Below are 15,174 nucleotides of genomic sequence, written 5' to 3'. Positions count from 1 at the left end.
ACCTTTAATAAATATCTTGACCTAAAAATACGAAGCCAGCTACCCTTCACTGGCAACACAATACAAAATAAGCGAAATGAAAACTATGGGGCCTCTTTCCCAAAGATATTGGTTCAAAACAGACTTATCTACTGACTTCTTTCTAGTAAAAATAAACCATTGATTATCTCGTTCCAAAAATGCAATGTCACTAAGAAGCTTAATGACTTTACCGAAAGGTGTCGACCTACTACAATGATAATTTGTTAAGTCGGCCGAGACCCTTGATTTTCCGGAAGAAACGGAGTAATGATTTGTATCTGTCAAATTTCGGAATGCTATGTCAGTTTGCTTTAATTTTCCAAAAAGATCAAGACAATTTCGAGAGACAACACTGCTTTGTTTAGAGGCGTTATAAAATTAAACTAAAAATTTAGGCTTCCTAAAGTATAATGAGGTAATGTAAGATGGAGTGGACGCGTACTAATAAGGTATCTCTACGAAAAAAGAAATAAAATTTCAAAATCTAATCAATAATTTATCGATGATAAATAAATTATCGTAAGCTAGACCCGTGCGGCTCCGCGCGCGCAATTCCAGAAGCTGTTGAATCTAAATATATACCAGAGTATTCAGTATATTTCTAAAAAATATATGTGTACAAGTAATTGATACAAAAGATTCTAAGTATGAGATGGTGGCCAGGATTCCAAAAGGCACTGCGGCCACAGGACATAATATATAACTCTTCATGAAACGATATTTTTCCAATGCATCTTTCTCAGCGAGGTCTCTGAACATAATATTTCTTTACTTAATTGCGTTCATGTTAATTCAAGCATACAAACAAAGTTATTCAAAACATCATTTGCTGATGCCTGAACCTGTTTTTGATAATTTCGCATCAGCATTTGAGAGAAAATTCGCACATGCAGGTTAAGTCAACTGTTGTGAATCACGCACAATGGCTTTAACTTGACCTTATCTTATATAAGTTTCATTTTTTGAGTGAACTAACATAAGATTTGTAGTCCATGTAGAAGCTCTGATCCTGATCAACCATGGTTTTTAGTTCCCAGCAGTGTCTTACCTAAATAGCTGGAAAAAAGAAAAGGAATCTCATCTAAAGCCACATTTTAAAATGACAACGCGTATAGGAGAGCTATGGCTCATAGACTGGTTCCTAAAAATTACAAATCCATAACCGCTCGAATTATAATTCGTTAGCCGATGGTCTTCCGCGGCTCATTCTGATTAAAGGGACACTGTCACGAGTTGACATGCGCAGTAGCATACACTCTCTCCGAGACTTGTCACGCTCGACGGCCATTATGCATTTTGCATTTAAATCAAGTTTATCCAAAGGAAATGCTCATGAAAGTGAATTTCTTTTACTGAGGAACATTCGGTGATCTTTTGTAAATGTAAAAGTGCTTGTACGACGAAGCGCAAAGAAAATAGTTCTCGTGAAAGACCTACGAATTCTGAGACAGTTTGCAAGAATATAAACCTGAGTTTACTAATGGTTATTTTCGCAAGGATATCCTGTTTTGAACTTCAGGCTAAAGTACGGAAGCCGAAAAGGGACAATCCAAAAATATTTTTCAAATCCCGAAAAATATTTCAAATCGCAATATTTATTTTAAACTCACTGTCGAAAAGTTTGACAGATCCAAAGATATTTTGCAAATCCAAAAAAATATTTAGAAATCCAAAAAACTTTTTTCCAAAATCCGAAACTATTTCGCGAATCCAAAAAAATATTTTGAAATCCAAAAAACATTTTTCAAAATCCGTAAATATTTTGCAAACCCAAAAAAATAGTTTGTCACGTGCTATTTGCGCCAGCAGTCACCCAGCGTTTTCTTGCCATATCCCGCATCATCCCGCATACAAAATGGCGAAGGAACGAAGATAGAACATGTTCTGTCATAAATGTGGAAGAGAATGTGGGAACAATGAAACATTCTGCCGTTGTTGTGAAACACTAAAATGGCGTGAAGAGGAAAGTGTGTTGTCCAGCTCGGGAGACGAAAGATTGGCAATAGAACATTACTTTAATAAGGGATTTCGTTACGAGACCATTGTTCACTTTCTGGCAGAATACCATGGGATTTCAGTGAACGTGAGGACTTTGAAGAGAAGGCTACGTCACTATGGGTTACAAAGAAACCATCTTCATTCAGAACACACTGTTCGGGAAATAGTTAGACGAAAAATTGTTGTAAAATGGGGTTGACAGGCCTACACGACTCCCCAGCGCGTGTTTAGATTAGCCTATTCAAAGTTTGGCCCCGTTGAGTATGTCTTTGGGCGACCGTCCTCTTTTGTAAGATACGAGAAACGGATTTTTGTATATTTCGTTGAGTAGTGGTTGTGTTTCTATTAAATACCAGTGTCTCATGAACTCTCTTTTAATTCCTTGTGGGTGACAGGAACTATAGTGTGTATACAGAAATGTCTCAGTTTGTTTAAAATGAGTACGCACATCAGGGATTGCGTCTTTTTTGAATCGTTCGCCTTTGTAGATGTACAGCTATTTTTTTCACTGTCTCCAACGTTAAGTTGTCTTGATTGCTTTCAGCTTGCCCCACGCGCGCTGATTCGATCGTACTACAGTTCTTAGTGTTCCCATTTAACACAAAATTGTTTTGGATTTCAAAATATTTTTTTGGATTCGCAAAATATTTTCGGATTTTGAAAAAATTTTTTTGGATTTCAAAATATTTTTTGGATTCGCAAAATATTTTCGGATTTTGAAAAAATTTTTTTGGATTTCAAAATATGTTTTTGGATTCACAAAATATTTTCGGATTTTGAAAAAACTTTTTTCGGATTTCTAAATATTTTTTTGGGTTTGCAAAATATCTTTAGATTTGGCAAACTTTTCGACAGTGAGTTTAAAATAAATATTGCGATTTGAAATATTTTTCGGGATTTGAAAAATATTTTTGAATTGTCCCTTTTCGGCTTCCGTACAAAAGGGATATACCTCTTGGGTTTCAGCCAAAAGGGTTAAAGGTAATTCTTCTGGTGGCATTTTTGAGAGAAGTTTTAATTGCGGTATCGTGTTTCATTGCTTTACCGTTGCAGCATTTTCTACTCTGAGTTTTTATTTCAACGTGGAGTAAGTTTAAAAAAAACATTTCTATTCTAAAGGTCTCTCTATCGATCTTGAAAGGTAAAGGAATACTGAAATACTCCCTCAGGTAAGTCCAAAGTATACGTATCTTCTAGTTCTGTTGTCTGAAGATGAGATACATTTTAACTAACGGTATCATTCTTGGAAAGTTTCATCGGCGTTGACATGCTAGGCAAATATTTTGTAGTATTGTAGAAATAACTTGTACATTTGAATCATGAAGAGGAGCTACTGCATAAAAGATAAATTTATCAGAAAATGAAAAACGTGAACAAAAGTTTTCAAGGACAAACACTATGAATTTTTTACAAGAGGTGTTTGGAAGCCATGGTGTTATGGACCTATGAGGGTCTCAATGTGGTTAACCCGTAAGCCTTAAAACGCCAAAACATTAATCATCAGGTGTGAAAGTTTACACATCTTTAACCGTAAAAACTTCTCCTGTCTTCAATGCCATTTTGGGTTAACTGTTAGCCTTAATATCGCCAAGATTGTAACCGTGAGCCGTAAAAGCCATTACCCCATAGAGGCCCTCAACTGAGCGAAAAGGTTTCTGTGGAATTTACATTGCTTAAAATGACTTGAGATATAGATAATTTATGATTTGATAAGACAGTAAATCCACCCTAAACGGCTTGCTTAACTGTAGATTTGAAAAGAAAAAAAATGCAAAAACATTTTGCCAAAAGTTCTTAATAATTAATGACACTAAAATGCAAGCAGATCTAACTGGTCAAAATGAGTGTCGATGTTAAGCTATACATCTACAAGAAAGAACTGAAGTTATCATTATTAACCGTTAATGATCCATTCAAAGTTGGAATCTTCGGGGGAATCATATCTTAGGTTGAATTTGAATATGAATGCAGATTATGCGGTATATGAATATCAACGAAAACATTCAATTCAGTATCATGGTTAATAGATATAATTCTAAACATGAAATGGTTTCGATGAAATAAAAAACACAGAGGCTAGGGTTATAAGTGCAAATAATTCAAGATAAGCCCCGATTTTTCCTTCCTAGAGACTCACACCTTAATTTTCCAGTTCAAGTGCGAAGATAGTTACTTTAGTCCACAAACAAATTAAAAAAATTATCATTAATACATGTAGCACTGAGAAAGCAATGTGTCCCTCTCGTGCTTTTATGTTCCGTTTTACGCTTTACATATTATAAGGTATTTTGCAGAATGCTTTACATTAACAAGATCGAGAGGAGGAAAACATACCTTGAACTCCTTGATTGGACCATCTGAATTAGTAATGCTTTTGCCAAGAAGTCTCTTAATAACTGGAGATTTTGGAAAGGAAAAACGCTATTTAACGGCGCTTTGGTGCCGACATGTAAATATCATCAAAAGCTAATGAGACAAGATTAGCGATGTGATATATATAAAAAAAGGTGTAATACATAGCATTAAAAGGTGAAGAACAAGGTTAGTTCTCTGTTCCTTAATGATGATAGCAAAGAGGCGGCTGATCGCGTTTCAAGCACAAATTTAAAAAGAATTCACGCTTCACGTATCTGAAGGGATATACTTCAAATCTCTCTTCTGGCGTTCATGTTTGAAGGGGAATCTTAAGGTTTTTAAGAAATGAAAGAAAAAAAAAATCATAGGTCACGTGTATTTCAGGAGGAAAATCGCGCCGCACACTGGCTCATAATTTTTTTTTATCATGTCAGCTGTTTCATTCACGCGTCATAAAAATTTAATTTACCCTTAATCACGCATCAGGTAAAAGCTCTTTACAGCAGTCTCTCAAATAAGCAACATCTCTGGCCTCAAACCTCGTGCCGGGCCTATCTAATTCGCATTACTCAAATCACATTTAAATTCAACGGAAGGCATTGTCGGTTGACCAAGGTGGTAGATACGTAGAACTGCGCTTTGGCATGGTGGCTCTACGAGAAGATAAAACCTTTATTGGTTAATGTATATACGAATACTTACGTTTTCCAATTCCTCACAATTACCCACAAAAGATAAACTCTTCCTATTCAACGGTATTCTGAAAATAGGGAGCGCGAACCATCGAGATTGGATTCGAGTAAGAGTTAGACTTTGACATTGGCATTATACCAACGCAGGTGCGAAATTTAGCTGCAAAACAGGGGAGGATGATAAAACAATTCTACCACCAAACTTTCCCATTATTATTACGTTCCCGAAAAGATAATTTTCCTTTATTCAGAAAGGCGATGTTATTCATGAACTAAAATGCCTTGGATGCTCGCAACATTACAAAACAGAATGTTACTTTGCATTTCACTTTGGTAAACACGGCACTAGATCCGAACAATCGATGTTCATTCATTAATGTAAGGTGGTACGGAGGCGGAAATTTGGTGGTTAGACAGTTTGGAGAATGAAGTATCTCATAACAGATTTGTGACTTCAAATTTTCGCATAACTTATATTCCCCTACTTAAGTGCGCGGATGTTTACTCAAGCTCACAGACAAATGAGTTCAGAACACGATTCGTTGACGTCAGGACCTGCTGTTGCTAATTTATAGATACCTGTCTGAGAGAAGTTTCGCCCACGCAGGTTTGATGATGTTAGACTGTACACAAGCTTAAACTTGACTTTACTCTTGAGCGCGCTCCGTTATGTAACGAGCCATGGTCTTAGGTTCCCTCTGTGATTTCACTAAAAAAGATTCACGGCAAAACTCTCAAGAAATGTGATTGCAAAAAATACTTGAAGTGTGCATTTTTTGAAAGGGGAAATCAATTCAAAGTTTCCGAGAGCAAAAATATCCCATGTTTTAATATGAAAATGCATATAGTGGGTCGACAGCGCATAGACTGTTTCATAAAAACTACCAATCCGTAATCACTTGAATAATTATCAATGCGTCGGACTATGACCTTCATCGCCTCTTTCTCGTTAAGATTAATAACTTTATGCTTACATCCCGTAAAATGGGCGCTTTCACTGGAAGACACTTTGACTAAATCTCCGTATGAGGGCCGAACACGATGGCGCAAGCGAGGCCAGAAAATGTTTAAGTACCCTTCCTGTATACCTGAGAGATGCAAAATGCAATCATAAGGAATAAAGATAAAGAGTTGTAGTCATGTAATTTAATGGTTATATGACTTATTGGCTAAATTAGATCGAGCCGGACAGGAAATCACTCGGCTGTCGATCATGCCGCAAGGACCTACCTGCGCTCGGTTCTATGTTATGACTTGGAGACAAAAATTTTCCCGTTCCTCTAGAATCAAAATTTAATATTTTAAAGTTGCGTTATAATGAAATATAAAAAGAAACCCGGTTTGAAAGTCCAACATTTTCTGAGATATTTTCTCAGAATAGAAAACGCTGTGGTAAAATTGTAACGAGGATATTAGTTTTTGACTTTCGGCCAAGGGAGGTCTGAGAGGTCTGAGAAAGTCTGCTGGTGGCATTAGGATACATTTGGAGGAAAGGTATCTTAGATACAATGAAATATATGATGTTCATATATTTTGAACTGCGGTATTAGATACGTATGATGCACGATCCTCGCAGTAGATAGCGCTATTTAAGCAATAGCGAAAATCAGACCTGAAATCAGGGCGCACAGGCCATATTTTTTTCAGGTCTGATTTTCGCTATTGCTTAAATAGCGCTATCTACTGCGAGGATCGTGCATCATACGAAAGGTATCTTGTTACATATAGTTACACCCCTCGAGCATGTTGTGGCTTTTATAAAGTTCCAATTACAACGCAAGCTAGGTTCTTAAGTTATGTTACTTCCAATGATCTCTTAATCGACCTTGAAAAGTGAAGGAAGACTGATACTCACTCAAGTAAGTTCAAAGAGTTTCGTAGCATAGGAAAAGTACCTTATGGTTCTGTCATCAGCGAGCTAGGACGAAGCTGAACTGACGATATCACTTTGTATGGGCAATTTAAATAAGTGTTGCTAGGGAAGGTAAACAGTGTGCTGTTTTGAAAGAATAACATAATGTTTGGATCAGGCCGGAAAAAGAGCCGCTAACGCGTAAGGGAATGGGTCTTACTGAAGTCGATTTACTTTTCACTTAAATGTCTGCATCTTTTTGTCACCGTTCACTGTACCAAGCAAAAAATGTTTCTGCCTCTCAGTATTTGCATTTTAGAAGCTCTGACAACCGACTATACATAAATCTTTTGATTTTACCTTAGACAATCCGTGCCGTATCTCACGCACGCCTTTTCGAATCAAACTTCAATTTGTCGTGTGCATGTCACTGACCGCACGTCATCAGTATGTGCAATATGCAATATGCAATATGCAATAAAGCAAAGCTAAAAAAAAGTGCTTTTGCTATATTTTATTTCCTATTTTTCTGTTAACAGCCATATATTTGTATCATATGCACTAAAAGTTCATAATTTCATTGCAGGAGAGATTACCTAGAATGGGTGTCCAAGCGTTATTTCATTCACCAGTTTTCCTCTTCCTGTTGGTACTGTTTCATTCAGTATCTGCTCAGTACAACAGTGACACACGCGAAATCTCCATCTTCGGGATGATGCTGCGGGAACACATCTTTAAAACAATCAGTGGAGCAGCATTCGGTGATGTGTGTTTGCTGGAGTGTTATGGTGATGTCAGATGCCAAAGCTTTAACTATGTATTTACCCAAGACAAGTGTGAGCTGAGTGACCGCACGAAAGAAGCCAGGCCTGAAGACTTTGTACCCAACTCTGAGAGGTATTACTTCAGGCGAGATATGAAGATAGGTGAGCGTTTGGGCACTTTTATTCGGCTAACTGTCTTAGGCCCAGTTCAAACGTCGAATTTCACATGTGCCGAACTTAACACCTATTTTAGTCGACTAAAATAGTTAAATACAGCATTTGATTCAAACGTCGAATTAACTCTGTCGAATTTAACTCTGTTCGCTGTCAATATTCCCGGGCGCACCACTTGTTTGCTAGATCGACCATGACGAAGACGTCTATTGAGCGTTTGGTTAATTACTGCTTTTGTTTAGCTGTTTGTTTTTGACTTCGTCATCTTGGCTTTTCGTCATGATACTCTGACTTGACTAACGTTCCATCATTTGATTGAAACACGACTCGTAATATGCCACAGATTTTCCTACTTTCCACCCAGGAGTGCCCTCTTCGTTTTCAAAAACCGAACACCTCATAGAGAAGTAATTACCGCGCGTCAAACAACTATATATTGTCTTTACATAGCAAGAACTACGAATTCCTTTGTCTCCCACCATTTTTTTGTGCTGTTTTGGCTTTTTGGCACATGGTATTAACAGAATTCCTGGTGAGTTGTGGGTAATAAATGAATCATAATAATTTCCTATAATTCATGCATTAAGTAGGGCACATGTGAGATGCGACTTTTGAATCAAAGTCGAACCTAAGTCGAATCTTCGACTGTTTCAATCGCAGATATGGCGAGAGTCGCATTTAATTTAAAACAGTCGAATTTAATTGATTCAAACGTCGTACTTCACATGCATTTAACTCTCGCATTAAGTTCGGCACATATGAAATTCGACGTTTGAACCGGGCCTAGGAGGGGAAAGACATCATGTTTTTTTTTCCTTCCTTATTTTCTAGCTCATCTCGGTGCCATTCCAGAGCTGCCTGCAGACTCGTGTAAGGAAATCAAGTCGAGTGAAGGTGGACAAGCGGTCAGCGGATTATACTGGTTGAATTTCATCAAACCCGACACTCCTGTCTTGGCTCACTGTGACATGAAGACCGAAGGTAAAGTGAGAAAGTTAAACAAAACGGACATGCACTAAAAAGGGTTCCTCTACTGGAAAACACTATTGATTTGTTAAAGTGCCATCAACTCCCATAATTGTTTTCGATAAAATAAATCTCTTTATCCTTCTGACATGAAAGTCGAAAATATTAATGTCGCATCTATTTCTTCGCAGTTGTGGTTGTTTTTCTTTGACAGAGACTAACTTAATTGACAAGTGCTTCATGAATAATGTATAATTTCGCTTTAAACGATGTGGATAATCATTGACAGATGCTAACGAATGTAACGCCTCCATTGGCGTTTGTGATGTGAACGCTGACTGCAGAAACATTCTGGGATCGTATCAGTGCTCTTGCAGAGCCGGTTTTTCTGGAGATGGACATACCTGCAAAGGTGGGAAGAAATATTTATCAGAAAACGTACAGTGCTCACGAAGCAATGCTGTTGCTAATTAGGTGTTATTTCTCTGAACTTTTGCCGACTATTACTTCATAATAAACATGATCTGAAACTGTTAAGCGTTAGCAATTTCTTTTTTTAAATGCAAAATTTCGGTGCGAGTGTTATGAAATTTTCGCATTGTTTTCTTGCGATTTAAAATTCTTGATTTTTATCTTACTGCCAAAAGTTCATCATGCATATCAGCGATAAATGTGTAGAGCTCTCAGTTTATTGTTCAATAGAAGGTAATAAAATTCTTGAGAAAAAACTTCGTTAAAGGTCGCAGAATTGGTCGAGAAAGGAAGAAAAGTGGTATGACTTTCCTTGTGGGAAGGATGGGTGTTCGTTGAATGGTCCTAAGCAGGGAGACTAAGAAAGAAAAGAAAAACTGCCGATGTTTTAATTTTCACAGATATTGACGAATGCAGTGCTTCCCCATCATTTTGTCAAATCAATGCCGACTGCCAAAACACCCTGGGCTCTTATCGCTGTTCCTGCAAACCTGGATTTCTTGGCGATGGACCAACTTGTTACCGTAAGGACATTTGGTTTTTTTTATGGGCAGACAGATTGACTAACTGACTAACTTGTTTTTTCAACACTTGAAATCCAATTTCCATTTTTTTTGTGTGGACGTTTTACCCTAAAACCTCACAGATAGTACGTTCATAGCACACATCAGGCGTTCTATATATTTTTTTAAATTATTTTTCTAGGTTTTTTGAATCTCAAAACCGATGGGAGAAGAGGACGCTTTGGAATTATACAGAAGTTCACCGCTCCTCGGACTTCCCGCTATCTCATCAAAGCCTGGGGCGCTCGGGGAGGAACACATTCCTACGACTACGGCTACAACCCAGGAACATATTATGGAGGAAAGGGAGCCTTTAGAGAGGGAAAGTTCAGGTTAAATAGTGGAACTGTACTGAATATTGTGGTTGGACAAAGAGGGGGAGACTCGGTAGAAGTGAAAGGTGGAAATAATACCAAAAAGACAGCAGCTCAACTAGGAGTGTCCGTGGAAGACAATGCTGGCACCGGAGGAGGGGGAGGAAGCTTTGTTTATACTACAGCTGATGTTTTGTTGCTCGTTGCTGGAGGAGGAGGGGGTGCGTCTAGTGGATATAATGGTGTGGATGGTCAGGTGGGATCAAATGGCACCAGCAGTGTGGGAAAAGAATCATCACAAGTTCGAAATGGAGGTACTGGTGGGCAGCCTGGTGAATGTAACACTGCAGGAGCTAACTACCATGGAGGAGTGGGTGCGGGTTGGTTTGGTCAAGGCTGTACCCGACTGGGCTCCTCCCATGGGGAAAGAGGGGGATCACGTGCTCAAGGCTGGATTGGAGGTCAAGCTGGAGGTATGAACAGTGGTAACAACGGAGGACCAGCACCAGGAGCAGTTGGAGGGTTTGGTGGTGGGGGAGGGGGATCAGAAGATAATGGTGCATCAGGTGGAGGTGGAGGGTACTCTGGGGGAGGCAGCGGTATATCTTGGAATCAAGCCGGAGGAGGAGGAGGCTCGTACTGCAATGGCGAGGATTGTTCCGGTTCGACTGGAGGAAACTCCAATGAAGATGGCCTTGTTCAAATGTGTGAATGGCTGGGCTGATTAAAAAGCATTCTTTAAAACTGCATTTTGTTTTTAAGGGCCTATCCGCACTAGCAAACAAAACTAAAAGAGTCCCGAGAAAATCAAAGGCCAAAGTTTGTCTTGACAAATTTTTGTCTCCTCTGTTGCATCCTCACTAAAAGTGCCGAAGCTGTTAAGTCTGCCAAAAATAACACCGATACTTTATTTCACTGTAATTTTTTCAATTTAGCTTTTCTTTTCCCTTTGCTTTGAGTGGGCACTTCTGGATCTTGGGCCATATCTACTGCTTCCTGTTGGACTAATAAAGTGGCCACTGGAAAATCACTCCACGGTTGTATCTTGCCCCGGTTGCAGCCAGTGCCTGATCTGCCCGTAAGACTGGCCGCTATAATTTGCCTATGGATTCAAACTCCAATTACCAAGATTCATCTGAAGTTGTTTGAAGTTGTAAAATCTGCGAGTTTTGGCAACGAAAGATAATTACTGAAACGACTGAGAAACGACGAGAACATAGTTATCCTACCAGCCGACAAAGGACGAGTTACTGTTGTTATGGACAAAACTGACTATCACGACAAAATGGACGCACTAGTTAACGACAAACGAACCTACGAAGAACTCAAACGTGACCCAACTCCTGCCCTTCAACGTAAACTCAACAGTAAACTACTGACACTCAAGAAAACGAACGCCTTTGACAACCAACGGTACTATCGACTGAGGTGCTCGGTACCACAGCCACCGAAACTCTACGGTTTGCCGAAACTACACAAACCTGGTTTCCCGATGCGACCTATTGTTTCTTTCTGTGGCTCTCCCACATACCAACTATCCAAGTACCTGACGACAATACTACAACCGCTAACCGACAAATCCAGACATAAACTACAATCCACTGAAGACTTCATTAACGCTACCAAGACTGTTCAGATACCTGACGACTACAAACTAGTGTCATTTGATGTGAAATCACTGTTCACAAGTATTCCACTTCAATTAGCATTACAATGCACTGAAACTGCAATCCGAAAATCTACCGAACCACTACCGCTACCGACAGACGACATCATGGACTTGCTAAACATTTGCCTAACGTCTACTTACTTTCAGTACAACGGTAAACACTACAAACAGTTACACGGCACTGCCATAGGGTCTCCAGTTTCTGTTGTTATAGCAGAAATTGTGATGCAGAATATCGAGGAACGCGCCCTTTCGACTTGCCGACAAACGATACCGCTTTGGTTACGTTACGTTGACGACACATTCACCGCCGTTCGACACGACGAAATTGACGCATTCCACAACCACCTTAACGAACAAAACACTGACATACAGTTTACCAGAGAAGTCGAAGAAAATGGCAAACTTCCTTTTCTAGACTGCCTGGTAAGCCACAACGACAACTCATTACGAACGACAGTTTACAGGAAACCGACACACACCGACAGATTACTAGACGAGTCATCCTACAACCCTACATCACACAAAGCCACAACTATCAGAACTCTAACACGACGCGCACAACTAGTATGTGACTCGACAGACAGCTTATCCGACGAGAACAAATACCTTCACCGTGTTTTTACGAAGAACAACTACAACAACGACTTCATCCGACGAAACACTCACCGACCCACTACCACTACCGAAACAAACGACACCGCAACCCCTACGACTACAGCAACTATACCGTACATAAAAGGTATGTCTGAAAACATCTCGCGCATCTTACTACCCTTCAATATCCGCGTCGCCCACAGACCCATCACCACACTACGTCAGTTACTAACCAACGTTAAAGACAAAGACGAACCGAGGAACAGACAGGGAACGATTTATAAGATCAATTGTTCCGACTGCCAAGCCTCCTACATCGGTGAGACTGGCAGAAACCTCACAACAAGACTGACTGAACACAGACGGGCGACGAGGAAAGGTGATGTCAGCAATCACATTGCTGAACACCATCGACTTACCAACCACAACATTGACTGGGACTCTGCGCAATGCCTAACCTACAGCACTGACTATTTTCAACGACTGACTCTGGAAAGCTGGTTTACTAACTTAGAACAGACTCCCCTAAACAGATGTCAACAACTACCCGCCCCATACAAACGACTCATTCACGACATAAACATCACAAACGACCGAAAAAGAACAACCTAGCTTTACCGACAGACCGAAACAGACCAATCACGAACGACTTACGTCACTTGAGTCTTACAGCCAATAACATCACGGCAAAACCAACCGATCATTTCACACGAACTGGAATAAGAACATTCTACTGACAACAATCACTCACTTGACTCTGATGATGACTTCCGCACAGGTTGTCGAAACGTCAGTCACTGCCACCGACAACAGTCCTTCTCAGGACTACACTCACCCGGACGATCAGACTACACCTTCACATGTTACCCCCGGGTTCAAACCATTTACTGCAGAAAGATAATTAGTGCAATCTTTTGGTAAACTAGACTCAGTTCAATTACCACACTGATGGTGGCGTTTACGACAAGTGGTCGACAAGTTTATCACGGTTTTGTTTATTTAGTTGATTTTTCCATAGTAGTAGTCCCCTCTACTAACTATAATTTTTCCAAGGTTTTACCCGTGACAAGTTTTGTCGGCGGTGCGTTTGAAAATTTGTCCGTTTCGGCCAAAATTTTTCAAGTCGCGACAAACCATCCGCACGTTGTAAAGTGTTAGTGATGACAGAAAATTTGTCTAAATAAACAATTTTGTCGCCAGTGCGGATACGGGCCTGTAAGATCTTAGTGTGCGGAATGTATTCAATCATTAATTAGGGTGTCTCTTTTGTGTTGTTGCTGTTTCTCGTCGTCTACTAGTGCTTTTTCACCGGTTAGTTAGCTTCTGTTGTTTTCCATATCACATACCTTCGTTAATTATTGTTTCTTTCGCAATAATTGGCGTCAATTGCACTTTCAGCAAGTCGTTTTTGCATGCATTAATTTTAGTTTTTCGTGCATATATAAACTTAAGTCTGGTTCCCATATGATCGTAGGCGAACGCAGGTGATCGCACTATCGCTGGCACTCAACCCAAGATCGCGAATCGCATATTCACATATGATAGCAGCCGATCGCAGCGATCTGTGACAGCCGAGTCCATGGTTTACCATTCAGCGGCAATACAATGTAACTCCAGTCAACCAACATAAACGCAAAGGACGCTTAATTTTTAATAGGCGTTAACATTCTGCTTCTGTTGTCTTTACTTCAACGGAGAATCGCTGCCAGATCAAAGAAGAAACGTCGCTTCTTGATGCAGAAAGTCTTAAGAAAGAGAGAATTCTTTGCTAAAGCGATTCAACAAACAATCATATTTTCTAAATTTCCATAAACTGTTCCGTGTCAATTTCACCTTCCATCTTGTCAAAGCACACGCACGTGTAAAAGTTGATAAACAAGTTGTTGTCATGGTACCATGCCGCTTTGATAGCATTATTGGACACATTCCAATCGCATGATCGCAGAAATTTGTTCACATATGATTGCACTCGATCGCAAACGATCGCAACTGATCGCACGAATAGAACATGGATCGCCTGCGATCGCGGTTGTACACGATCGCAGAGCTGTTCACATATAATCGCAGACGATCGCTGTCGATCGAGTGCGATCGCCTGCGATTGTCTGCGATCATACGTGAACCAGGCTTAAGTTTTCCCTGTTCAGGCCCTTTTTTTCGGTAGTCGCGCTAGTCGCAGTTCGCTTTCACGCGGTTCCTTTATTTTTCATTTCGTCTTTGGACAGTGTTTTTTCGTCGAGCGCAGTTTTGCAGTAATCTTAACAATTAATTTTGGTGTTGAGAAGTTTTGAGTGCCGCAGTCAATAGACCAACAAGACAGTAGATGTAGTTGTAATTGGAGCAGTATTATAAATAAATAAATAAGTAAATAAAACACATAAAAACAAATAGAATCGTATATCATATACAGTACATTACACTACCATTTACATACGTAACAATTGCATTTATGTTCAAAGGAAAGTTAATGTTCGAAACAAATTTGACATATTTTAGTTCTAAACTCATTCAACGACGTCAATGACCTCAGGTCCTCTGTTAGTTTGTTGCACATGTTTGCAGAATTGTATCTGAAGGAGTGAAGACCATAAGTGCTTGTATTGACGTATGGGATAACTAGTTTCCTTGATCCTCGTAAGTTGTATTCAGTACTCCTCATTTGAAAAAGACCTCGTATGTACTTCGGCATCGTTTCGAAATGAATTGTCTTAAAAACTATTTTCATCATGTCTCGGCAC

General features: G+C 39.5%; 1 protein-coding gene across 7 annotated transcripts in view; it reads left to right on the top strand.

The window, feature by feature from the left end:
* Positions 1-10,894, top strand: part of LOC111345147 (uncharacterized) — a 251,351-nt gene extending 240,457 nt beyond the window's left edge. For 4 of the 7 annotated variants that reach the window (XM_088747241.1, XM_088747240.1, XM_088747239.1 and 1 more), the window contains 6 exons: positions 3,139-3,188; positions 7,505-7,844; positions 8,688-8,837; positions 9,112-9,234; positions 9,695-9,817; positions 9,999-10,894. In XM_088747241.1, the coding sequence (XP_088603367.1) occupies positions 7,520-7,844; positions 8,688-8,837; positions 9,112-9,234; positions 9,695-9,817; positions 9,999-10,894 (1,617 nt within the window). In that variant the 5' untranslated portion in view covers positions 3,139-3,188; positions 7,505-7,519. The remainder of the gene's footprint in view (positions 1-3,138; positions 3,189-7,504; positions 7,845-8,687; positions 8,838-9,111; positions 9,235-9,694; positions 9,818-9,998) is intronic. The other 3 variants (XM_088747242.1, XM_088747246.1, XM_088747243.1) reach the window with 1 other exon arrangement.
* Positions 10,895-15,174: the final 4,280 nt, after the last annotated feature.

Source organism: Stylophora pistillata, chromosome 2 (assembly GCF_964205215.1).
Source record: "Stylophora pistillata chromosome 2, jaStyPist1.2, whole genome shotgun sequence".
NCBI lineage: Eukaryota > Metazoa > Cnidaria > Anthozoa > Scleractinia > Pocilloporidae > Stylophora > Stylophora pistillata.
This window is presented reverse-complemented; position numbering and strand designations above follow the sequence as displayed.